Raw genomic sequence first — 27,458 nt, forward strand, 5'->3', positions numbered from 1 at the left:
ATATGCATTCGTAGCAATTTAGGAACAAAAATGTAGCTTCAGGATATGAGTGAGGTCAGATCTTAATTGTTTCTATGTGGCTTGTAGATTGCACTTTTATTGCAGATTGAAGGCCTAAGAAGATGAAACAAAATACCAGGATTTCTTTGCTGCTTATTGCCAGTAATCAGGGTTTTTTGAATGCTAAGCAAGAGTTCATATTGCAGCATTGGCAGATTCTTGTACCAACTCCTAAAATTGGCTAATCTGTAGTAGAAACTTGAAGGCATATTTGCTGGTATACTTTGCTACACTATGGGGGGGGGGAGGGAGGTTGTGTAACAGGGTGGCCTACTCCTTTTAAGGGCTGTGGTGCCAGGAAGCAGCTGGACCATTTCTGGAAAGGATCTCAGCTGGAGAGGATAGTGATTAGAGCTGATAACTTCCAGCCAGGGGATTTAATGCACTCTTGTGCCTACAGAAGAAGACAGAGAGAGGTCAGGAAAAACCAGCATATTAAGCTGTTGGAGACTAGAGATCTCTACATTCTTAGTTGGCGAATAGGACTGTTTTTTTTTTTTTTGTTCCAGTTTCCTTTTTGTTTAAAGAATAAACAGAGCCACCCCTAGGGGATAAGGCTACAGATTGAACTGAGTGGAGCCAGTTGCTTGTCCCAATTGGTGATCTGGTCCACAAACGTGTGTGTGTGTGTGGGTCGGGGTCGGGTGTAGAGAGGGGAATGCTGGCCTCCGAAGGCACTGCACTATCACACTCAAGTTTCTTGGTTTTTGTCTACAGTGCAAAGTGGAAGGGTTACCAGCCCAAGTAAATGACCTGACAGTTCTAGGTTTTAACCTCTCTCTCTCTTTCCTCGCTGTGAGCCAGTTTGCTTGGGTTGAAAGTACCACTAAACTCAGGTGAGTGGGTTTTATGTGTGAATGGAAAGTGGAGAGGTTTGTTAGGGGCAACATTTGAGTAAGAGCCTGGGCTAATTCTGCAGTGAAGACACACCCTCTGGGAAAATTGATCTGTTTGCAGCTCCCCTGGCACCTCTATGAGATGGCAGGGCTAAGCCTCAATTTTGATCCAAAGAGCAAACTGCCATGCCAAATTAACTACTTGAGACAAATCCACACACTGCTAATATCTAAAGTGTTAGCACATCTATGGCATTGAGGCTTGTGCATTGTTCTGGCATTGCAGTGTAGGATCAAAATGCACTGATAGAACTATGAGGGTAAAAGTAGCATGCTTCTTTCTTCTGCTATGTTTAGCTTGCTCTCTGTTTGGCTATTAATTACTCTCTTTGAATACTCAGTTGAAATGCACCTCTTCTCCCTTTTCCTAAAGCTAGTGTGATGTGGCTAGATCTTTCAAGAAATAGGGTGTCTTAACTTAAGCTTCTATATATCTATTTATCTTTAGGCACTCTATCTTTAATAAAATCTTGCATGTTTTTTTATTCCAAGTAATGCCTTTACACCTTGTCAGGCATCCCTGTATGTGGCTAGAATCCTGCTTGAATAGTTTAATTTTTGGCAACTAATAGTCTGCTCAGAGATTAAATTCAACAGCTAGTCTGAAGGACTGTGATATCATTTAGAATACAGTAGAACCTCACAGTTATGAACACCAGAGTTACAAACTGACTAGTCAACCACATATCTCATTTGGAACCAGAAGTACACCATCAGGCGGCTGCCGGGGGAAGCAAATACAGTACAGTACCGTGTTAAACGTAAACTACTAAAAAAAAAAAAAAGGTAGCATTTTTCTTCTATATAGTAGTGTTTGAAAGCTGTATTAAGTAAATGTTCAGTTGTAAACTTTTGAAAGAACAACCATAATGTTGTTCGTAACTCTGAACAAAACCTCCATTCCCAAGGTGTTCGTAACTCTGAGGTTCTACTTTAATTTAAAAGGATGGTTCTTGTGCTCATTGTGAGGTGGCCATTTAAGGCATATTGTGACAATGATAAACTAATACAGTATCTTGTATATTTGCTGCAATTTGACTTTTATGCAGCTCTTAACTCTTGAGGCAAAATGTTTTGCCCCAAAAGAATGAAAAAAGCTGTTTATATAAGTAAACGCATCAGGTTATTGTGTAAGCATTTCAGTTTTGAAAATGCTTTCTTTGTTGTGAAATCATGGTTGTTATGGTCTTGGGAGCATCTTACTAGGTGTTTGAGGGAAGCATGTCTTCCATCTGCCCGATGAAAGAATTAGACATTATGTGCATGAAATGTAACTTTAGAAACCTTGACTGTACTTTTTTCCTTCATAAAATGCCAAGCTTCTGACTCTTAAAATGTAAATTTGAAGTTGAAGTAATTTGGACCTGTAAAGGAGTTTGCAGTAGAGAGAGATGCCAAAATCTGTTCGGCTGTATCCCTGTCCTTGAAAAGTGTCTTGATGGGGAGGACAGTAGCACACCAGAATGTGTATGGTATGTGCATGTGACAGGATCACATGTTGGAAAAACATGCCTTTGTATGAGGGCACCTGACTCTGAAAGGAAGAATGTGACAGTCTTTTCATGGGATAATGGAGGATAGCTGGAAGAAATTGATGGCCTTATCCTGCAATGGTGGTGATGAGGGAATAAGGCCGCTGGGAGAGGGTCAGGTTAAAGACCCATCTTTTTTAAAAGGAAATTAAATGTAGAAAGTTGCTGTGACAGTTGAGTTTCCTGCGCTGTCTTTGGGAGACTTAATTTAATCAGGTTTAAGTATCTTTGGAGACCATTGTCTTTAATGCAAAATTATCCTTTTGGAAAAGGATATGTGAAGTGAATTTCCTTGGAAATATCATGGGAGAGGTGAAAATAAATTCTCCCTCTCCTCGTGCTTCAGGTTATGTAAAAATTCAGTCCTTTGAAACTATGCCCTGAGGAGAAGGCAACTGTCTGCTGATTACCTGTTCCCAGGGTCACAGGATCAAAGGTTCAAACTATATGAAGGAGCAACTGAGACAAGGTGTGTGTGTGTAATAGTTTTTATTGGCTCAACTTCTGTGGGTCAGAAAGACAAGCTCTTCATGTCTTTCCCAGACCCATGTAATTCAAAAACTTGTCTCTCTGACCCACTGAAGTTGGTCCAATAAAAGATATTAACTCACCCATGTTTTCTCTAATATCCTGGGACTGACACCGCTACAACAACACTGCATAAAGGAGTGACTGACAGATTCATGAGGCTGCTAGTTTTGAGCTCTGAACTTGTAGCCCTAGAAAAAATCCCTTGGTGAAATTTGAAGAACTGATCAGCTGCCCGAGCCCTTGCTGGAATTGGAGGAGGGGGGGTGATCTCTGATAAGCTTATTAGTATGCATCTAGGTTTGTTTGTTTTTTGTCTGCATCTTTTTAAGGTTTTTCACTGTAATGCTTAAGAAGAAATGTGCTTGCTTGTTAAATGATAACTGTGGGCAATTATGCTGTTTATAGCCTCTGAGGAGCAAGCAAAGCAGGTCTGTTTAGGCAGTCTCACTTGCTGGGCAACTTAGTGTAAGCAGGGAACTTATGCAGTCTGAGAAAAAAATCCTGATGAGGAGGGGGAGAAACATAGGTCTCAGCCTTGGAGACTAGGTGAATGGGGAGTCAGAAGCCTAAAAGTTGGTGCCCTTTGCGGAGGGCGAATATAGGTGCAGTTTCACTGAACTATGATAGTAGCTTCCCTTATTTAAAGCACAGTAGAACCTCAGAGTTACAAATGCCTTGAGAATCGAGGTGGTTTGTAACTCAACAAAATGTTATGGTTCAGTTGTAAACTTTTGCAAGAACATTGACTTAAAAGAGCTTTGAAACTTTACTATGCAGAAAAAAAATGCTGCTTTTATGATCTTAATTTAAATGAAACAAACACAGAAACAGTTTTCTTACCCTGTCATATCTTCTTTAGACTTTCCCTTTGTTTTAATAATTCACATTTAACACAGTTCAGTATTATATTTGCTTTTTTTTTTTTTTTGTGTCTGCTGCTGTCTGTGTAATTCTGGTTCCAAATGAGGTGTCTGATTGACTGGTCAGTTTTTAACTGTTTGTAACTCTGAGGTTCTACTATAATACCAATTTTAGAAAATGACTTAAGTAATATTGGGTTTTGCTTCCAACTGATTATGGAAAAACTTTTCTGTATTCTAGTTTATTTGTAGTAATTTGAAATTAGTAACTTCACATAATTCCACAACAGCCTTTGACATGTCAGCAAAGGAGAAAGAAGCATATCAAATGCAAAATTGTGACTGTAAAGACAAACTGGGTGGGGGGTGTACTTCAAGGGCTGTTATGATAAAGCTTTCAATCACCCACTGAAACTGACTAAAGTTCTTTCACAGGACCTGAATGCTGTGGTTGCTATGAGAGCGCACATAAATCAATGTAAGCAATATAGTTAGTGCAATATCCTTAGTTTAATTTTATATTTCAGTTCATGCTGTCCCTAAATCTAACTACTGAGGATTTCTGTAATGAGAAAGCAACTTGACTGTATCTGTGCTGGAGTGAGGATCAGAGCAAGGGGACTGATGATCTTCAGGGTTTGACAGATGGGAATTTGGGGTTGGACAGGTGACCTTTAACTAGGTGGGGTCTACAGATTTTAACACTGGATTTTCAGCCGGCTTGTAGCATTGCCAGATGTGTCTGCCTCCAGTCACTCAAACAGCTTAAACTTGTCCTCAAGAGCCTAAGTCAGAGGTCTTGAAACTCTGGGGTGTTGCCCCCCTGGGGGGGGGGGGGGGGGCCTGGAGGAACATTTGCAGGGTTGTGGCCAGGCCCATGGCCAGCATCCACAGGGGGGCCAGGGAGGGAGTGTCCCTCCAGCCCCACTCTGCCCTGAGCCCAGCTCCAGCATCTAACCCCAGCTCCCAGCTGGGCTGCAGCCTTGGCTCAGCCTCGGCCCCTGGTCGCAGCACATGCATGTGGCCTTGGCGCCCGGCCCTTCCTGGCTTGGCCTTGGCCCTGGCCCCAGCCCCTGGTCACAGTGCATGGCCTTGGCGCCTGGTCCCTGCCTCAGTGCCTGGTTGCAGCACCCAGCCATGGCCTCTGTGCTTGGCCCCAGGCCCCTTGGCCTGCCATAGCCTCCGGCCCTAAGGCCCCACTCCCAGCTGCAGCCCATTGCCCTGACTGTTGCCCCAGCCTCAGCTGAGAGGGGTGGGGAGGTATGGACAGGGATAACGGGGCATGAGGTAAAAAGTTTGGGGACCACTGACCTAGTTTATGCTGAATACCCTTGCCTAACAGGCAGTCAAGCCATTCAGAGTGAGAGACTTCCTGGTGGCTATAGCTGTAGCCATATACGTGTTTGATTTAAGGGCATTATCCAGCAAACCCCCCTTTGCCCCCCAGCTGCATTATTCATGTATATAAAATAGTGCTCGCAATGAAACCAACTTTTTTTTTCCCCAAAATGAATTCACTTTTTATTGCACTCAAGTGGTGTAGTGCTGCGTCTTATTTTGGCTTAAAATATTGGAAGTTCAAGATAGACAAACTCAGACTGGGAATTATGTAAATTTTTAATAGTGAGGGTAATTAACCATAGGAACAATTTACCAAGGGTCATGGTGCTCCATCACTGGCAACTTTTAAATCAAGAGTGGATGTCTTTCTAAAAGAATTTGCTCTAGGAGTTGTTTTGGGGAATGTCTGGCCTGTGTTATACAAGAGGTCAGACCGTGACGAACACAATGGTCATCCCTTCTGGCCTTTCATCTATGAATAACATCCAAAGGGAAAATGCTTATGGCACATGCTAGAAGTGTGTATTGCAACTGAAATACATCTAATTCTTGCAAAATGTTGCAGATCTACAACTCTGTTTGTCTTATACCCATCCTTTTAATAATGGTCAAAAAGCCTCTATTATCACTAACTTCCAGGTAGATTAGCTAGTTTATATGAGGCATACAACGAATGGAGCAGAGTCCCTCTTTTAGCATTTGGAATGTGTTCCTAGAGGAGGAATGGCTTTTCAATTGTCAGAGGGTGTGACATATGCCAATTTCCTACAGTATCCTTGGGAGACCTTATTGAATTAAGTTTGTGTGTTTGGGGTCCATTGTATTAAGTGAGTGGCTTGTGTATTGTTGTGGGCCAGGATTGTATGTAACCTCTCTAAGATATGGACCCTGGAAAGTGTTATTGAACAATGCACTAGACAAGAATGGACTTCCAGAACAAACGGTATCAAGGGGCTACATGGGGAATCTCTAGGGAGAAGTGAATGCAAATTCTCCACTTTTGATTATACAAAAACCCAGCCTTTTGAATCTGTATTCGAGGAGAGGACCATTTGCTGACTATCTGTTTGGGAGTCTTAATCAAAGGTGTAAGCTGTATGAAGGAAAGACTGAGGGCTTGTCTACACTGGTGCTTATGCCGGCAAAACTTCTCTTGCTCAATGGGGTATGTTTTTCACACTCTTGAGTGACAAAAGTTTTGCCGGCATAAGCACCAGTGTAGACAAACCCTAACCTATTCAAGGATGTGCTAGCTCTAAGCTGATGCTGTTATGAACTTGTAACCACAGAAAACTCTGTGGGGTTGGTGAATGAGTCTTACCAGAGCCCGTATTGGAGTTGTAGAGAGATGGTGGTCTCTCAGCTTATTAGCATGTGTCTAGGTTCTTCTGTTTTTAATGGGTTTTCTCTGTAAGAATAATGTGCTTATAAAGAGCTGTGTGGTCACTTGTGGCTGCTGGTAGTTACAGCTCTTCATAACCTCTGGAGAGGAGAGAGGCACAGATGTTGGTTTGCTGGGACTATCTCAGGGAGGACAGGGAACGGTACTGTCTAGAAAAACTCTGGGCATGAGGGAGAGAGAGAGACAGGTTCCTACCCAAGAGAGGTGATGGCTGAGGAGCCTAGAATGCAGACAACCACGTGACTACTGTTCCAAGTTTTCCAAAGTCTGTGAATTAGGCTTCCAGGCCAATGTTTTCAGAAATGGGGAGCATAAAGTAAAGGATTTCAGAAACCAACTTCAGGCATCCATTAAAAAAATACTGCCACAAGACTTGGTGGATGCTGTCTTCAGAAGAGTGAACTAGTTACAATAAGTAAAACAGTAGAACTCTAGGCATTTGATTGCTGTATTCTCTAAAATTTTTAATTTTAAAATCCAGTATCGGAGACCATGGGCACTGCCTTTGTGAAGAACAGGAAACCTCCACCCCCCACCTCACACCCACACTTATCTATAAAAATCCTTTTTTGAAATACCAAGGTCTATAGATCTAACCACCCATCCAACATCCTACTGAGATGAATGGGGGCAGTTCACACCACTCTGAGCTGCTATTCTGGGTGCTCTGATGCATTAGTTTCCTGCGTCTTCCAATAGTTTGGAGTCAGTTTCACATTTTGCAGAATTGTCACCAGTTCTCATGATTCTTTTATGAGTAAGGCTGCGTGTCTGTCATGGAAGTCATGGATTCTGTGAAGTCCAGAGATGACAGTGACATTTTCCCCTTCAGTCTTGGGGGGTGGGGCCAGAGCTCCCAGCTGCTGTGAGCAGTGGGGACCCAGCTCTGGGTGGCCCCGTGGGAGCTGCTGCCCTGCCCTCCCCAACCCTGTCCATCTCTGGATGGCGGGGGACCTGGAGCTCCAAGCTGCTGCAGCTCCCAGCTATTGTGGGGGCCTCAGCAGCTCTTTGCCACTGCTAATAGCAGAGGGAGCCCAGAACTCTGAGCTGCCCCAGGCCTGGGTGTTCATGGTTCCGAGCCAGGACCCTGTAATTCCCTGATATCATGGGTGATGGGTCGCCCGGTGCTTTGAGCCCTCCGCAGCAGGGGGGGTGCCCAGTGCTCTCATCCCCTCAGACCCATTTTGTCATGGTTATGTTTAGTAAAAGATATGGGCAGGTCATGGGCCTCTGAATTTTTGTTTATTGCCTGTGACCCGTCCATGACTTTTACTAAAAATATCCATTACTAAATCTCAGCCTTACTTACGTGTGACATGTTTGGTGTTTTTACAGTCCCTGCTCCTAGGAGCAGGCTGCAGTCTCATCTAGGAAAAAAGGTCTCACCCACCACATGTTGGTTACCAACCATTAACTAACATGTAGTATCATCCTAGTGTGGACAAGGCAGTCTGTCATTTTCCCACACACAAGCTGGTCAAGGTAAACACTAGAGGGATTACGTCAACCAGCTAACACATGGAAACAACCAGCTGCCTTGTCTACACAATGATTTTACTATTTGGGCATTTCTACATGTTTCACCTGGCAACAACACATGGATTCTATGGCCGATGGGATTTTCTAGTAGACTAGATACCTTTTTGAGTTCAAGAAGCCCTGTATATTCTAATACTATTGTTTGTAGCCAAAGCTGCACCATGGTTGTAAAATGGCTTCCTATAGCCAATTGTTTGAGGGTGATTTGTCCAAGCCGAAGACGTTTCAGGCATAAGAGGCAAGCAATTTATTATTTAAGATTGGAAGGATTAGATTTTTATTGATAAATGATTTCACAGTACCCTTTTTTTCCTATTGATGATTGTAACTTACTGATAGGCTGAGAAATAAAAATGTTACTAAGAACTTATTAGAGTGTGGCTTAAGGATATTTACTTTGTATATTTTGACAGGTGATGTTGGTAATTTGTTTTAACCATTATAGAGCTTTAATTTTTGGAATCCTTGAACTTCTGATATATGGATGTTCAACATCTTAAAGCTGATGCCAACTCTATCTTTTTTTGTACTGCTGCCTCTTCTCATGCAAGTAAAACAATGAAAAGTCAATACCTTGTCTTGTCTTTGCAATGGGAAATGGGCACTATCTCTAATTTTCAATGTTGTATGGAAGAATGAATGCTCACACTTACCTGAGATCCCTTCCCCTTCATAACACTCATCCGGCTTATCTGGCGGGACTGGTTAGACTGTGACGGAGTCTCAAACGGGTCCTTGCTCGCAACCTGGTTGGAATCCCTTGCTGCGTCTCCCTTGCTCCTCTTCTCCTTGCTATTCATGGCAGGGGTCTCAGGCTTTTGAGAGGTATCTGTAGTGGTCTGTGGGGTGCTGGTGGGATCTCTGCCAAGCATGGCATATAGCTCATTGTAAAAGCAGCAGCAGTTCTGTGGCTGAGTCCCAGATCTGTTATTGGCCTTCTTGGTCTTGGGGTATGCCTGGCAAAGTTACTTTGCACCAGGGATGCAGGCAAAGGAGTTCAACAGGGAACAGCAGCAGTGCCACGTGAAAGTAGTCTATTCATAATTAAGGCTCTACTTGAATTGTGGGATGATTGTCAAAAATTGCTGCTGAGTTGCAGACAAGCCATGGAAAATTGCAGGAAAAGTAATAATGGACCTTATTTGCAGTAATAAAGTCCATTATTACTTTTCTGCGATTTTCCGCTGTTGGCCATCACCCGGCACTGCAAGTGGGGACTCCTGCTGTCAAAATTGTGGCGGAAACCTAATATTGCGGAATCTGCAATTTCTGCAATATCACAAGTGAAGTAGGGCTTTATTCATAATGTCCATCTTCCTATGGCTGGTCTATATCTGTGCTTGCACAGCCTTTTCTTGCCACAGGCTCCAGAGGTCCAGTATCTCCTGTCGACTCCAGGTAGGAGTGTGTCTAGTGTGTGCAACTGCTGATGCCAGCTCCACACAAGAGCGAGCTGCTAGGTGTGCTTTCCCAGGTGGGCAACCAAGAAAAGACATTTAAACATATGCAGGAGTTTTAAAGGGGGTGGAGTGGTTTCCAGTCTGTGGGACCCTGGGCAGTGGAGCTTACAATTGTGACCAGAGCAGTCACTGCCACAGGGAATGGGGGCATTATGGGACAGCTTCTGGAGGACTGTTAAAGTCAACACTGGTCGTGTAATGTCTTCACTTGCATTGTGTCAACCATGGCTGCGTTGCTGTAAGTAGCTGCTTATGAGATCAGAAACCTATTTGAGTGTAGACAGATGTACAAATAGGTTGACACAAGACAACTTATGCGAGAATGTAAGTATAACTGTACTGGGTCAGATCAATGGTCCAGTATCCTGTCTTCAGACAATGGCCAATGCCAGATATTTCAAAGGGAAAGAACAGAGCAGGGCAATTAGCAAGTGATTTATCCCGTCATCTAGTTGCAGCATCTGGCAGTAAGAGGCTTAGGGACACCCAGGGCATGCGTCCCTGACCATCTTGGCTAATAGCCATTGATGTACCTATCTTCCATCAATTTATCTAATTCTCTTTTGAACCCTATTATGGTTTTGGCCTTCACAAAGTCCCTTGGCAGTGAGTCCCACAGGCTGACTGTGCATTGTGTGAAGTACTTCCTTTAGTTTTAAACCTGCTGCCTGTTAATTTCATTGCTGACCCTTGGTTCTTGTCAATCTAACAGTGTAGTGTAGACTGTCTTCTTTAAAGAAGTCTCCCAACAAAAACTAGAAAAAATTTTTCTGGTATTTCCAAGATAAATGTGGGAATACATTATTTTGCAAGAGGGAGCATGCTTTCAGACTGCCTTTATATAGCATAAAGAAGCACAAAGGAGACAAACCAAAACCATTTTTTTATTTAGAGGTTGCCTTGAAGAATCCTTAACTATCCTACATAGGAGGAGGAGGAGAAAGGGTGTAACTTCAAACATCGGGTATTGTTTAAAGCATGGAGAACAAGAAATTGTGACCTATGGTGTAAAAAGTAACCAGGAAATGGTTTTGCATGCTTATAACTGTTTAAGTACTGGGTTCCTTAGAATCAGGTTGTTGCTTATCTGTGTTTGCTTGTCTGGTCGCACCCTTGTTTTAGCTATCTGAGTGCCGTGTGGCGGTAAAGCTAAAACTGGGTATTTCCTTGTTTTTAGCTTGTTAGTACTATTCTTGAAACCCATAGGACTCTCGAAGAGCTATAAGGGGGGGAGGAGTCTGTTCAGTCTCTTAAGAAAAATACTGAAGAGAATCTTGAAATGCCTCTTGACTGTTCAGTGAGGATCTAAACATGAAACCTCTTTATGTGGATGAGGGGGTTTAACTATGAGTTCTAACGTATTCATAAAGCAGCCTGTAGTGGGGGAGTTTTAAGGGAAAGTGTTGATTCCAGCCATGAAATATTGAAAAATAGGAAAGGCTTTCAGCTGTTGAACATGCACAATCTTTTGGGCTGCATATAGCAGTTTTGCTGTAGCTGAATGTAAGCTGACTTTGTATTCAAACAATTAAAAGAAAACCACCTCAGTTTTGATTTGGGAAGTAATTGGGTGTTGGAGGGGAAGCTGGTTTCTGACTGTCATAAAATATTAGCTAGAGACTGAACTTAGTCGGAACAAGACAAATTAACCACCAAAACACTTTTGGTGAGCACTCTGTCTGGGAACTCAATATTTTAGGTAGTTTTTGTAGGCTTATTACCTAACCTAAACAAATGTATGAAACTTAGATGTCATAACTGAAAACACAGTTTTGCACTGAAATTCTGAAATAGGAGGCTAATTCAAAACTGGTATCCCCAAAGGCAGTGCAAATTTGTCTTTAAGCAGAAACTATTTTAATGTAGTACTTTTGTATAATCCTTGTTTCATTTCAAAATAGATCCATCATTGTTAATCAGACATACTAAGACTGAAGTTATCTTTTTTCCCTTTCTTCTCTCCCCCAAAGAAATGACTACTGTTAATGCAGGCAGTGTTAACTTCAAATGGGACCCCAAAAGTTTAGAGATAAGAACACTGGCAGTTGAAAGACTATTGGAGCCCCTCGTTACACAGGTAAGAAATTTATATATTAAACCCTCAATTTTTGGTAATTTCCAATTTGATAATTCTAATACCTTAAAGTTAGAACTCCAGAAATGAAAATTTGGTCTGAGATAGATAAGTGGAGGAAAAAAATTGAGAGAGGCTCTTTGCTCAGTCTGTCCTGGTGTTAAGCATGCTTCTCGTCTTAATCTTAGAAGGTTTTCTTGCTTTTGTCACAACTTAAGGTAACACAATCCTTTATTTAATCAGAAGTGCAAAAAGCACATATCACATTGCTGCTGAAGTTTTATTGTACTTGTTCTCAGTTCATTCTCTTCTCTGTGGCAAAAATTTCTTCTTCTTCCAACAAGAATCCTTTAGGTGAAAGACTTATTAAATGGTTCTGTCTAAATAGTATTCTTTACTATTATGTCATTAGAAACTGAGATGATGTAGAAAAGACTTGAGTCTTACATTAGAACTCTTATGGGCTAAAAGCCCTTACTTATAGTGGGAACAGCAGCAATTGCTATACTTAATATTACATAATAGCTTTCATTTGAATTCCCTCTTAGATAGAAAGTTTATAAGCAAAAAACTCACTTTGAGGAGAGCAAGCAAACAGTGAAAGTTTGAGCACAAAGGGTGGTTGCCTGTAGTACAAGGCAACTAAATATTTTCCTATTTCAAAATACTAGAACCTTTTTTTTTTTTTTTGTAAATATCTATAGCCAAAACTAAGTGGGAGGATTAAGAAAATTGAAATAGACAATGAAACAAACTCTCATTTAGGAAAAAAGTGCCATGATCAAACTTAGTTTTCATTTGACACAGAACTTTTTGATGATTGCATGCTTATAAGTGTAAAGGGTCTGCTAAACTTGTGTAGTGTGCAGCTGCTAAAGACTTTGCTTTGTGTGTGACTAATCACCTAATAAAGTGTATTAATGTGAGATGAAGAGGGCTGGTGTGTACCTTGTAAGGCCTACATGGTGGAGACCCCCAGTAGTTGGGGCACTCTGAAGACTTGCAGCAGAGGGTTTCTCATGTAGGCCTCTGAAAGTGTACTGGAGAAAGAATTAGTGGCATCTAGCCCAGTTGTCATAGATTATGGAACTTAAATAATTTTGCCAGTTTGTACAGGATGTTGAAGTTCGAAAGAGCTGAAAACTTTCTTCATTGAGGTCTGCAGATCCTGCAATTTTTCAGATTCTGCCTCCAAAGTTGAAAACCCCATCATTCATTGGCAGGAAGTAGACTCTACTTCTTGAAGAAATTTACCAGGGATTTCCAGGGAGAATGGGGCTAGGCTGTTCTCGGTGGTGGCAGATGACAGAACAAGGAGCAACGGTCTCAAGTTGCAGGGCGGGAGGTCTAGGTTGGACATTAGGACAAAGTTTTTCACTAGGAGGGTGGTGAAGCACTGGAATGGGTTACCTAGGGAGGTGGTGGAGTCTCCATCTTTAGAGGTTTTTAAGCTGAGGCGTGACAAAGCCCTGGCTGGGATGATATAGCTGAGGTTAGTCCTGCTTTGAGCAGGGGGTTGGACTAGATGACCTCCTGAGATCCCTTCCAACTCTAATATTCTATGATTATTTTCCATCTCCAAAGCTGTAAGAAGGCAGTTGGGTTTCCTACTGTTTAGTTCTGTATCCTTGCAAATTCAAGTTCAGGGAAGTTTAATTGACAATGTCAAAAGAATAAACTTTTTTTCCCCCAAGGCATTGAGTTCAACATAACTTTTCCTCATGAGGTACTGCAGCAGCCTGTACCTGAAGTTTCAGGTGCTGTAAGTGGGGTGACAGGGAAAATAATCAGAAGAAAATAAACTTCCTCTCGCAGTGAATTCAATGCATGAACTAAGACTATCTGTTGGTGAAAACTGTCCCCAGAGAGGACAGTCATCACCCCAGAGGGTTTCTTACCTCGTCTGGATACAGTGATAGACAAGTGGATTGACCTTCGAGGAGCTTGAAGTTTCTAGAGCATCCATTTGTTTCACAACGGGAGACCTATCATTGGTGGAATCTACTTCAGAGGTCCTGCCACTGAAGATTAATGTGCTCTACGTTCTGGAGGTTCCCTTATGAAAAGTGAGTTAGTGAGTGCAGTGTTGATCCTGGAGGTATGCCGTAGAAGTGTAGCTGCAGATGGGAAGATTCCTGTGACCTATTGTCATAAGTGAATACTTACGACACTATGCCAAAAACTGAACTTAAATCCTAAAAATTAAAACCAAAAACCCACTAGCTAGTGCACCAAATCAAGTCAAGAATGGCCTAACAACTTTTGTATAGATACTTTTGTATAGTTGTAAAGCTACATATCAAGAAGTGGAACTGATAGATACATTTTAAGATCAATTTGGTAACTACTTATTAAAAATTTAAGAAGCTGGAACAAATGGTGGATCTTGTGCCTCTTCACTTTGACATTTTGAAGCTGCTTACTGAAACTACCTATGTATAAAGAGAATCAGAACTTATTCCCCATGTTAAGCATGTTTCAGAATGCTGCTAAAGTATAATATAGGGAACACAGATGCTGAAGATAAACAGCGCTATTTGTCTTGTTTCTTGATAATAGGCAAGAAAACGTCAATTGTCTGCATCAAGGTGGCTGTGCCTCAGATACATGTGCTTTATTGAGCAAAGAGTATCTTTCTGCCAGTGTCTAGCAATACTTATTTCTCTTAAAGCAATGGCAGCTTCTTAGCTGGCAAGATTACATTTCATATTAAGAAAGGGGCTGTCTTACAAATCCAAGTTATTGATCTCTTTAAAATTTGGTGATTCTATGGGAGTTAGAACTTTTAGAGCCATAGCACTTATCTAATGGAGGAAATTATATCAATATTAGGTTGTCATCCTTTTTGTGGACCAACTACTAGAGGTATCACAGAGACTCTCTGGGTTTTGCAGATATTTGCTGATGATAGAGGAATGGTGAAACTTTGGAATCTTGGTTTCTCTTCCAAGTTCTAGAGATGCGTGTGCTCTAGAAGTCATAGATCCTCCTCTGCCCCAATTTCTCCACCATCTCCCCATATTGCTCCTTTCGGTCTCCTTGTCCAGCCAGTCCCAGTATTCTCCCTCCAAAACTTCTTGTTCATATCTGTTTCCTTCACCCCCAGTCTAGCTGTTGTCCCCTCTGCATTTCAATGTGCATCCTCCTCCTCCATAGTACCTGGGTGTAAGCAATGGAGGCATTGAGAGCACAGGGAAGACCACTTCCTACTCTCATTTCTGGTGCCTGCAGAAATGAGGATCAATAAATACAGAAAAAATCCTCAGTCTCTACTCCCTGGGCTGGAATAAGTTCTGTGCAAACATTCTCTTTGGAGAATTTAGCTGCCAAATCTGTCTCAGTTCATCATAGACTGGCCAGATTTGGACATTTTGTGTGGGGCAAAGCAAAAGGCACATACCTGAGACAAATTCAGCCAAATTTAAGATTTCTGCTTCACAGCATGGGGCACTAGAATTACTAAGTAAAAAGGATGCCTTTTTTTTTTTTTTTTTTTTTTAAAAGATGGGTGAAATAACATGTTTCCCCCAATCTCGTTCTCTGAAATGACCTGTTTTTGCTGGAACTTACTGAGAAACTTTAGCCTGAGACAGACATTCATCATGGAAAAATTCAACCCAAATGGAGGGTGAAGTTTTATAAGCAACTGAAAACAAAGTCTTAAATTAGGAATTGTCGGTCAACCTTAAACTTATAGGTCATGTTACCAGCTGCACCCAGAACAGTGACTAAATGAGAATTTACTGAAAAGTTGCAGCCATCTAATTTGGCTGTAAAATTACCTTGCTTGCAAAGTCCCTCATCCTTATCTTAGACTGAAGAAAGGCTGCGCTGCTAGTTTTCCGTAGATGTGTCACTTTAAGACATTTGAAAAGATTAGCAGGACTGAAGTCTTAACTGTCCTGAACTAATTGTTTCAAACTTGGATTCTTATGTGAAGCCAAATCCAAAATAGCCCTGGCCTCTTGCTGAAATTGCAGCTTAATGATGCACAGAAAAAGATGCATCTAATTTTTAATAACTTTTTTGTCTGCTTCTAAAAGAAACCAAACAACTCACTAATCACTTTATCTGAAGTTTATCATACTTGTCTAACTACAATATCACTATGCTTCTTGGTTAAATAACCATGAAAACTGCTAAAAAGGGAATTTACTGTCAATTAAGTACTGCTTTCTTGAAGTCAATATAGGTATTTCAAACATGCTATAGAAAATCCAAGCTATTAAGTTGATAAACTTGTATCTTGTTTCATGTTATGTATAATTATTCTGTATACATCTCAACTATATATTACCCCTTTTTTCAGGTTACAACACTGGTTAATACCAGTAACAAGGGTCCTTCCAACAAAAAAAGAGGACGTTCTAAGAAGGCCCATGTTCTAGCTGCATCAGTTGAACAAGCAACAGAGAATTTCTTGGAGAAGGGAGACAAAATTGCAAAAGAGAGTCAGTTTCTTAAGGAGGAGCTAGTGGCAGCTGTGGAAGATGTTCGCAAGCAAGGTAGGTGGTGTATTTTTGTGATAACTTTAATCTGATAATTTACATCTGAACTTCTTTCAAGTCTTAACTATTCTTTCTGTCATCCATAATTTTATCTGCGTGGATTTAGCTTCCAAACTTCGTCCTTTTAATTTTCCTTAGTTGACCTATTGCTATAGTAGTTTAAACAGAACATGTCGCAAGAAAATACTCTACAGAAGAAAGAAATGGATTATGTTGCTTAAAGGGCAATTTCAATTTAATTTTGCCCCAATAATAAACTCTTTAAAAGAGGCTTTCCTCTAAAAGCTTAGTTTTTAAGAAGTAAAATTCTTTAAACATGGTGAATGTTTAAAACCAATATTGCCATACTAAAAACCAGAAAGTGAAACTGACTTTCAATGTCCAAGCTAAGAGACTTCGTTAAAAGTAAACAATGCATAAATGGTGACAAGTTGAATTTTGAAAGTTCTTACTGAAGAAATGTTGGTTCACAACACAAGACTGTTTTTAAACAAACAAAAAAAAAGTCCAGGGGAGTATAAGTATAGCTTCTGAAACCAAAAACTACAAAACTGGTGTTGGTAAATTTTTGTTGTTCAAAAGATTCACTTCCTCCCTCATGAGACTTCATTTTACAGTTAGGTGGTACCTAGTCAACTGATATTAATGGCTGTTGTTGGAATTTTTTTACCATTTACTTGTTTGTGGCTGAATTTGACTAATAACTAAGTATCACTTGAAAATGGCTTGAAGTTTTGGTTCTATCTTCGAGTGAGTGCTCATATGCATTCCAATATAGGTGTGTGCACGCCCAGTGCACAGATTCCCGGAACCTTTTTCCCTAGCAAGCCCCGCAGGGCCAGCTCAGGCGCCGCCTGGAGTGCCGCGCTCATATCGCGGTATAAAGGGCGCTGCTGGCCCCGCGGGTCCCCAGTTCCTTCTTTCCACCTGTGACGGTTGCTGGAACTATCGCCTCTTGCTGTGTGCAAGTAGCTCATTCCCTAGCTGTTGTTACTGTTCTTTAGAGTTTAGAGTTGAATAGTTGTTATAGTGTTAGATAAGTTAGTTAGTTATAGTGATAAGTGAGAACCCCGGACGGGGTTTTTTCTCTTGGAGTCATGCCGGGTTCTACAGGCTTCAAAAACTGTGACTTGTGTACTAAAGCCTTCCCGGTTAGTGACCCGCATGACCGCTGTCTCCGGTGCCTTGGTGAGCAACACCGTCGAGACAAATGCCGAATTTGTAAATCCTTTAAGCCTCGGACCCAAAAAGAAAGGGATGCGAGGCTAATGGCGATCCTAATGGAGTCGGCGCTCCGACCAGCTTCCGAGCCATCCCGGTCACCGTCGGCACCGAGTGTGTCGTCGGTGCGGAGCGCCCCACCACCGGCACCGCTCTCGACACCGCAGCGGATCTCGAAGGGGCCGAAGAAGACGGCACGGCCCCTGGCCGCACCTAAAGACTCCCCCCAGCCCCCGCAGGGCGGAGGGAGTACGGAGACACCCCAGCCACGGGCCGTGGAGATTACTCCGGCCCCGGGGTCTCCGCGCGGGTTGCCTCCCCCGACTCCTGGGGGTGGGGGAGTGCACCTGCAAGGGACGTCGATGCCAGAGGCGTTCACTGCAGCACGAGCCCTCATGGCCATGCCTACACCTCCGTCCCCCCCTCGGCCGAGGGACAAGGGACCTGCGTCTCGGGGCAAACCCGCGCTGGGTGGTCCCGGTGGTTGGAGACGCTCTCAATCCAGGTCCCCTTCCAGACGGTCAAGGAGGGTGGAGAGCGTCAGCTCCCCTCCGAGCTCCGACTCTAGGTCGTCGAGCGACTCGGCACCGCGGCACCGTGGGCGGTCCCGAGTTCATCGCCGGAGCCGCCGCAGGTCCAGCTCTGACCTGAGCAGGGACCGTAATTCGGGCTCGCAATCTCCAGTGCAGACCCCGTCCCGGCACCGATCCCGGTCACTGTCGGCTGCGTCAAGAGTCAGCGGCTCGCATCCGGCTCAAGAGCCCCTGCCGGCACCGATGGGCCCGGCACCGACGACTGGGCGGATGGAGTCCCCTCAGCGTCGCCATCGTAGGCACCGCTCTCGATCTCGAGGGGGTAAGCGGCACCGCAAGTCATCTCGCCGCCGGGGCAGGTCCTCTACATCGTCATCATCCCCGACCTCCTCTTATCGCCGGCACCGCATGCGTCGGCACCGGTCCACATCATCCTCTTCGGACTGATCCACACGTCGGCAGAATAAGCGACTTATGGGAGGCTCGGGTGACAAGAGGGCCGCGAGACAGCAGCTGCCTACCCTGCAAGCCCCTGGGTGGGCCCAGGCGCCTTGGCAGTGGCCATATTGGGGACCCTGGAATGCCCCTATGCCCCAGGGTTCCCTATCGACACAATCTGCAGTGGCCCCACCAATGCCCCCTCTCCCTAAGACTCAAGGGCAGGGTTCGGAGGAAGATTCGAACCCAGGGGAGGGACCCTCCACTGGCCCCTTACCCCTCTCTTCCTCCTCATCACCAGACGAGGCGGCGTCCAGAGATCACAGGGCCCCCCTGTTTGATTTCCGTGCCCACCAGGACCTTTTGAAAAGGGCTGCTGAGAACTTGGGCATGGAGTTCAAGCTCATGTCCGAGGAGGAGGACCCCCTCTTTGGGCCCTCGAGCTCTGTGGGGCCATCACGGGTAACCTTGCCGGTGCATGACAATGTCATGAAGATTGCCAGAAATCTCTGGCAGACTCCTTCCTCTCTACCTTCCACGTCCAAGGGGGTGGAGAGGAAATATTACGTTCCCAAAGAACCCTTCGAGTTCCTCTATAACCACCCCGCGCCAAGCTCTTTGGTGGTCGATGCGGCCAACCAGAGAGACCGCCAGGGGAACCAGGGGAACACTCCCAAGGATAAGGAAGGCCGGAAGCTAGACTTATTTGGGAGAAAGATCTACTCTACTGCGGCGCTGCAGTTGAGTAGCTAATCGCCAGGCCCTCTTCGGCAAATATAATAAAAATTTATGGGCCTCAATGCAAAGGTTCGCATCCCAGTTACCTCCTGAGCAGGAGGCAGACTTCTCCACGATACTCCAGGAGGGGGCCGCGGTGGCAACCGCGGCGCTACAATCTGCTAGCGATGCGGCAGACACCACTAGTAGAGCGATGGCCTCGGCGGTCGTTATGCGCCGCTGCTCGTGGCTGCAGGCGTCTGGCCTCACCCAGGAGGTTCAACAGGCCATACAAGACTTACCTTTCGATGGTCTGGGTCTGTTTTCAGAAAAGACGGACGAAAAGCTGCATGCGCTTAAGGACTCTCGGGCCACCCTGAAGTCCCTCGGGTTATATACCCCCCAGGCCTCCAGACGGCAGTCCAGGCCACAAGCCCAGAGGCAGCCACCACCCCCGCCCAGGCAGGCTTCTCGACCCGCCCAGCAGAGGAGAGGTCGTGAGCGCTACCGTGGTCCAAGCAGAGGAGGCCGACAAGGGTCCTCTGCGGGGGGCCAACAGGGGCCATCTAAAGGGGGTAATGCCAATAAACGTTTTTGACCCAGTGCAGGAGGGTAGTACTCTTCCTTCTCCCCGGGATCTTGACCGACCGTTTGCAGATAGGCTTCGCCCCTTTCTTACAGAGTGGGAAGCCATTACTACGGACCGGTGGGTCCTAGAGGTGATTGCCAAAGGGTATACCCTCCAACTCACGGCCTTCCCCCCCAACGCCCCTCCTAGGCTGTCCCCCATTGGGGACCCTGCCCTGGTTCAACTCCTGGTACAGGAGATTGAGTCGCTCCTCATGTTAGGGGCGGTGGAGGAAGTCCCAGTGGCCGAGGAAGGTCGGGGATTTTACTCCAGATATTTTTTAATCCCCAAGGCGAAGGGAGGCCTTAGACCCATTCTGGACCTACGTCGCCTAAATAAGTATATTAGACGTATTAAGTTTCGTATGGTCTCCCTCGCCACGATCATTCCAGTCCTCGACCCGGGGGATTGGTATGCCGCCCTAGATTTGAAGGACGCATACTTTCACATTTCTATATTGCCTGCCCATAGGAGGTTCTTAAGGTTTATGGTAGCTGGGCGACACTACCAATTTCGGTCCTTACCCTTTGGGCTCTCCTCAGCACCCAGAGTTTTTACTAAATGCATGGCTGTGGTGGTAGCCCACCTGCGCTGCAGCGGTGTTCAAATCTTCCCTTATTTAGATGATTGGTTAATCAGGGGGAAGTCGAGGTCTCATGTGAGCCATAGTCTGCTCCTCACACGCGAGTTATGCACCAGACTTGGGTTGCTTATTAATGAGCAAAAGTCCACACTCACTCTGGTACAATGTATAGAGTTTATTGGAGCTAAGTTGGATGCGGTACAAGCCAGAGCCTTCCTCCCTCAAACGAGGTTTGAGGCAATGGCGGCTATTATATCTAATCTCCACCGGTCCCCCACGACGACAGCCAGGCATTGCCTGCAGCTGTTGGGACATATGGCAGCTTCTACGTACGTAGTGAGGCTGGCACGATTGAGGCTTAGACCTCTCCAGACGTGGTTAGCTTCGGTGTATGTACCGTACAGGCATTCTCTAACTACAGTGGTCATGGTTCCCCCACAGGTGCTGTCATCCCTCACTTGGTGGAGGGACCCAAGGGAAGTGATGATGGGCGTTCCCTTCAGAGAGTTTATTCCATCTGTGACGCTCATCACAGACGCATCCGATATGGGATGGGGAGCCCACATCTGTCGCAATCGGGGTACCCAAGGGCTTTGGTCACCGGAGGAGAGAGCTCTGCACATCAACATACGCGAGCTCAGAGCGGTCCGGTTGGCCTGCAAGGCCTTCCTTCAGTTCCTGAAGGGCAGGGTAGTCCAAGTCCTCACGGACAATACGGCAGCCATGTTCTACGTGAACAGGCGGGGGGGGGCACGTTCCTCGGCTCTCTGCCAGGAAGCTATTCGCCTGTGGGATTTTGCGGTGAGGCACGATTTTCACTTATCTGCCTCTCACCTCCCTGGGGTACGGAACAGCGAGGCGGACCGCCTCAGTAGATCATTTTCTCCCCGCCACGAATGGTCCTTACACCAGGACATAGTGGCTTTAATCTTCCAAAGGTGGGGTACTCCCCGCCTAGACCTGTTCGCTTCAGCCGGGAACAGGAAATGCCCGAGGTTCTGTTCACTCAGGGGTCATGAGCCGGGCTCGCTGTCCGATGCCTTCTTAATAGACTGGACAGGGGACCTGATGTATGCATTCCCCCCCATTCCGCTCCTGCCCCAAGTCCTTTTCAAGATCAAGAGGGACAGGGCAAACATCATCCTGATCGCCCCAGCGTGGCCGAGACAGCACTGGTACAGCATGCTGCTCGACCTCTCCATCACCGAACCGATTCCGCTACCCAGACGATGCGACCTGATCTCCCAGGACCACGGGAGATTGTTGCACCCCGACCTGGACTCCCTCCACCTCACTGCCTGGAGACTCTGTGGCTGACGGAGGGAGAGAGGGCCTGTTCCATACAGGTACAGCAGGTCCTTCTGGGCAGCAGGAAACCGTCCACTCAAGTAACGTATAGAGCTAAGTGGCGGAGGTTCTCGGGGTGGGCAGAATCGAGAGGGTTACATCCAAGCTTCTCACCTATACAGGCTATCCTGGAGTACTTACTGCAGCTTAAACTGCAAGGCCTGGCTTTGGCTTCCCTCAAGGTACACCTAGCAGCCATTTCGGTCTTCCACCAACCGATGGAAGGCCGGTCCCTATTCTCTCACCCCATGTCGGTGAGGTTCCTTAAGGGGGTGGAGAGGACTTTCCCTCAGGTGTGGGACCCGGTGCCACCCTGGGACTTCAACTTGGTCCTCAACAGACTGATGGGACACCCCTTTGAGCCCCTGGCCACATGCTCCCTTCTCCTTTTATCGTGGAAGGTAGCCTTCCTGGTGGCCATCACTTCGGCCAGGAGGGTCTCCGAACTAAGGGCGTTGACCTCGGAGCCCCCTACACAGTTTTTTACAAGGATAAGGTTCGGCTGAGACCTCACCCGGCTTTTATGCCTAAGGTGGTGTCTCAGTTCCACTGTAATCAGGACATTTTCCTTCCTGTGTTCTTTCCAAAACCCCACGGTTCGGAGGAGGAAAGGAGGGGACATTCGCTGGATGTCAGGCGAGCCTTGGCCTACTATATCGAGCGGACCAAGCCCTTCCGGAAGTCGACACAGCTGTTCGTGGCTGAGGCAGACAGGATGAAAGGCTCTCCTGTCTCCACCCAGCGAATCTCCAACTGGATTACTGCCTGCATCAGAGCATGTTACGAGCAGGCAGGGGTGCCCCTTCCAGGTGCGTTAAGAGCACACTCTACTAGGGCCCAGGCCTCTTCCGCAGCCTTCCTGGAGCGGGTTCCCCTGCAGGACATCTGCAGGGCAGCGACCTGGTCGTCGGTCCATACGTTCACGTCGCACTACGCCATCGTGGAGCAGGCCAGGGAGGATGCGGGGTTCGGCAGAGCCGTGCTGTCAAGAGCAGGTCACCGATAACTCCTACCCACCTCCAAGGTATGGCTAATTAATCACCTATATTGGAATGCATATGAGCAATCACTCGAAGATAGAAAACAAGGTTACTTACCAGTAACTGTTGTTCTTCGAGATGTGTTGCTCATATCCATTCCAAACCCACCCCCCGTCCCCACTGTCGGAGTCGGCAGAAAGAAGGGACTGGGGACCCGCGGGGCCAGCAGCGCCCTTTATACCGCGATATGAGCGCGGCACTCCAGGGGGCGCCTGAGCTGGCCCTGCGGGGCTTGCTAGGGAAAAAGTTTCCGGGAATCTGTGCACTGGGCGCGCACACACCTATATTGGAATTGATATGAGCAACACATCTCGAAGAACAACAGTTACTGGTAAGTAACCTTGTTATCAGACTGGCTGTCCGATAAGAATATAACCTAAAAAAGGGGTTTAATGTGGTATTGGGCTTAAACAAAAATGTGCAGGAACCTTGGTTCTTCTTCGAGTGCTTGCTTATGTCCATTCCGCTATAGGTGTGTGCATGCTTCCGTGCATGGTTACCTGGAACTTTTTTCCCATTAGTAGATCCCGTAGGGCCAGCTCCGTCGCCCCCTGGAGCCCTGTGCACATGCCCCAGTATATGAGGTGCTGCCAGTCCCCCCCTTTCCCCTCAGTTCCTTCTTTCTGCCTGTGATGGTTGCTGGAACTAGCCTTGCTCTCAGCAAGTACTATTCCACTTGTTTGGACTTGTTTGATATTTTAAATTATTTTAGTTAAGTGTTGTTAAGAGTAGTTAGAGATAAGGCAAGTCCCTGTGGGGACTTAGAGTGGCCGGGCTATGCCCCAGTTGCTGGGATTCAAGCAGTGTGTCTCCTGCGGGAAGGCCTTCCTGCTCAGTGACCCAACGACTGCTGTCTTAAGTGCTTGGGGGAAGCCCACAAAAAAGAAGTGCAAGATCTGCAGGGCTTTCAAACAGAGGACTCAAAAGGACCGAGAAATCTGGTTGAAAGCCCTGTTGATGGAGGCAGCGCTCTGCCTGGTGTCCGAGCCGACCCGCTCCACTTCGGTAGCAAGCGTGACCTCGGTACAGAGCGCACCATTGGCACCGCCCTCGCAGCACCACGCAACATCGCTGGCACTGAAGAGGAAAAAGCAGCACGCAGAGCGCAGATAGTCCCCTGTGCCGTTGTTAAGGGCAGGGTCGAGTACAGAGATGCACCGAACTCAGCCTTTCAAGACTTTCTCCGGTGCCTGCATCTCTGGTCAGGGAACCTCCCCTGACTCCTGGGAGTGGGAGAGTGCCCCTGCTGACGCCATCGACACCGGAGGCTTTTCAAGCGGCAAGGGCCTTGTTGGCCTTGCCTATGCCACCTCTGTGTCCCCCCCCACCCGCTGAGGGAGAAGGGGCCGGTATCACGGGGGAAACCTGTGTTGGATCCCCCCCCGAATGGTGATGGAGATCCCTGGTACGGGGAGGAAGATCTCCAAGGGTAGAGCAGAGCCGCTCCCCCAGGAGTTGCTCCAGGTTGGCGTTGTCGAGGCAGTCTGCTCCGGCACAGGACGTGGAGTCTCCCTCTCAGCGCTGACGTCGATCCCTGTCACCAGAGGCAGTGCATGCTAGAAGGCCGCACCGGTTGAGGTCTGCCAGGCGGTGCTCGGACAGCTCCCGTTCCAGATCCCTGACACCGAGGAGTTTGCCCGTACCTAGACAGCACAGAACCCCGGTCGCCATCGGAGGACCCAGCACCAAGGAGTTCGCCCGCACCGAGATGGCACGGAGCCCGGTCGCCAGAGGAAGACCCAGCACTGTGCCATCCGCAACGTGGAACCAGGTTACCGGAGTCTGGCTCGGCACCGAGGAGATCAGAGTGGCGCCAACCTCCATCACTGAAGGTGTTTGCAGGACCGCAAGGCAAGCGGCAGCGGAAATCATCGGTACTGAGACAATGCTCTGATACCTTCTAGCTCTTCAGAGCACACCCCCATTCATCAGCACCACTCGTGGCGACGGAGGCAGTCCTCATCGTCCTCCAGGTCAGAGGCATTGAGGGCGGTCCCTGGCACGGAAGGGTACCCGGGACCGAGGATGTACACGGCACTGCCGGTCTAGGGCCTCTGACCTATGAGGATGGCTCGGGGTCTGCCAGGAGGACAGTCGTTGGGTGAGCTGATGCCCCCACAAAGTGTCTCAGCCTGTGGCGCAGTGAGCCCCAGGTTGGCCCGAAGGACAAAAGTCACAACAGCCTTATTGAGCCCCATGAAGTATCCGGGGGGGGCCAGGGCCCCAATCCATTATGTCATCGGTGGTGCAGTCTGTGCCTCCAGCACAGGAGAAGGCCCATAGACACCATTTCTCAGATGAGGAATCGGACCCCATGAAGGGACCCTCAGCGGGTGCAACCCTTCGCCAGGAGGGGGCACACCCGCAGGACGCACCTCGGCAGTCTTCTTTCTCCTCACCTGACGAGGCAGTCTCCCATGGCCACTTGGTGCCACTGGAGGATTTCAGGGTGCACCAGGAGCTGCTCAGAAGGGTGGCCTCCAACTTGGGACTGGAGGTGAAGGAGTTAGAGGTCGAAGATAGCCTCTTTAATGTGCTGGCGGCGGCTGCCCCAGCAAGAGTGGTTCTCCCAGTCCACGAAAGGGTCCTTAAGATTGTAAAGGCCCTGTGGCAAACCCCTTCCTCGGTCACTCCTATGTCAAAGGTGGCTGAGAAAAAATATTATGTCCAGGCCAAGGGGTTTGAGTATTTGTTCACTCATCCTGCCCCGCGAACCCTGGTGATAGATGCAGCCAGTCAAAGAGACAGGCAAGGTTATCCAGGGTCCACTCCCAAGAACAAGGACAATAAGAAGCTGGATTTTTGGGGGAGAAAGGTTTATTCCCTGGCAAGCCTGCAGTTCAGGATTGCCAACCATCAGGCCCTCCTGGGCAGATATAATTTCAACCTGTGGGACTCCCTCAAGCGGTTCGCTGAGGCCCTGCTCCAGGATCAGGCTGCAGACTTCAGCACTATTGTGGAGGAAGGAATGGCGATAGCTAGGGCAGTGCTCCAGACATCCTGTAACGCTCCTGACTTGACGGGCAGGACCATAGCCTCTACCCTATGTATGAGAAGGTGCTCGTGGCTGCGATCCTCGGCCCTGTCCCAGGAGGTGCAGCAGTTGATTCAGGACCTCCCCTTTGATGGGTTGGCCCTGTTCTCCAACCAGACCAATGCGAAGTTGCACGGTCTGAAGGACTCCAGGACCACGCTTCGCTCCCTGGGCCTTCACACGCCCCAGTTTTCCAGGCATCAGTCACGGCCCCAGGCGCAACAGCAGCCAAGGCCTCCGCCCAGGCCTTTTCAACTCTATAGGAACAGGGATAGGAATAGGGGGATTTAGAAGAAGAAGAAATCAGCCCCCTAGCTCATCCTCAGCTCCCCAGCAAGGGCTCCCCAGGAGGTTGGGCAACCAGAGGAGGAAATTTTGATGGTGCGCCCGAGGGTGGTGCCCCAACTGCTCTCCTAGATCCGCCCCTTCCTAAACAGGTTAATGCCCTCTTATCCTGAATGGGCAAAAATCACTTTGGACCGTTGGGCCCTTGGGATAGTCTCAAGGGGCTATACCCTACAGCTTACATCCCCCCCCCACCTTTCCCCTCCATCCCTCTTTAGGGACCCCTCTCATGAGCAACTCCTCTTGCAGGAGGTGGACACCCTCCTCAACTTGGGAGCAGTAGAAATGGTCCCTCAAGGCAGAAGGGGAAAGGGGTTCTATTTGAAGTAATTCCTCATCCCTAAGGCGAAGAGGGGTCCGAGACCAATTTAGACCTGCGTCGTCTCAACAAATATGTCAAATGACTCAGGTTCGCATGGTCTCCCTAGCCTCCATAATCCCTTCCCTGGATCCAGGAGACTGGTATGCCGCCCTTGATCTCAAGGACACATGATTTTATGTGTCTTATTGTCCCCAGCCACAGGCGTTTTCTCCATTTCATGGTGGCTGGCTCCCATTACTGGTTTACAGCCCTACCCTTTGGCCTATGTTCGGCTCCTAAGGTGTTCACCAAGTGCATGACCGTAGTGGTTGCCCACCTGAGATGAAAGGGTATGCAAATTTTTCCTTACCTGGACGATTGGCTGATCAGGGACTGGTCCAGGTCCCAAGTGCAGGAAAGTGTGACCCTCACTTGCTCCATGTGCAGCAGGCTGGGACTACTCATAAATGAACAGAAGTCCACACTGACCCCAGTGCAACGCATAGAATTCATTGGGGCCACGCTGGACGCTTCCCAGGCCAGAGCCTTTCTGCCTTAGCCACGTTTCGAGGCGATGGTCTCTATCATCTCCCAGCTGCACCGATGCACCACAACAGCCAGGCACTGCCTATAGCTGTTATTCCAAATGGCAGCCTATGTGTATGTAGTGAGACTAGCTCGCCTGAGGCTCAGACCGCTTCAGACATGGTTGGCCTCGGTATATGTGCCTGGCAGACACCTATTGGACCATGTGGTCACAGTTCCCCTGCCCGTCTTAGCCTCCCTAAACTGGTGGCGGACTCCCAGGGCAGTGATGAAGAGCATTCCATTCAGGGAACTGGTCCCGTCAGTCACCCTAACTTCCTATGTGTCAGAGTTAGGATGGGAAGCCCACATCCGTGCCAGCCTAGGCACTCAGGGACTCTGGCTGGGGGAGGAGAGGCTCCTGCACATCAACCTAAAGGAGCTGAGGGCCATTCGCCTAGTGTGCAAGGTGTTCCTCTGATTCATGACAGGCAGAGTGGTGCAGATGCTGATGGACAACACTGCAGCCATGTTTTACATAAA

At 47.2% G+C, this 27,458-nt stretch overlaps 1 protein-coding gene across 4 annotated transcripts in view; it reads left to right on the forward strand.

Moving 5' to 3' along the window:
- Positions 1–27,458, forward strand: part of CTNNA1 (catenin alpha 1) — a 200,290-nt gene that overhangs the window by 16,412 nt on the left and 156,420 nt on the right. For 3 of the 4 annotated variants that reach the window (XM_067566787.1, XM_067566788.1, XM_067566789.1), the window contains exons 2-3: positions 11,592–11,698; positions 16,005–16,200. In XM_067566787.1, coding sequence (XP_067422888.1) covers positions 11,594–11,698; positions 16,005–16,200 — 301 coding nt within the window. In that variant the 5' untranslated portion in view covers positions 11,592–11,593. Of the gene's footprint in view, positions 1–874; positions 897–11,591; positions 11,699–16,004; positions 16,201–27,458 lie in introns of those variants that run through there. The other variant, XM_067566790.1, reaches the window with a different exon arrangement.

This window comes from Emydura macquarii, unplaced genomic scaffold (assembly GCF_026122565.2).
Source record: "Emydura macquarii macquarii isolate MOO-44397 ecotype Brisbane River unplaced genomic scaffold, CSIRO-AGI_Emac_v2 contig_2768, whole genome shotgun sequence".
Lineage (NCBI taxonomy): Eukaryota > Metazoa > Chordata > Testudines > Chelidae > Emydura > Emydura macquarii.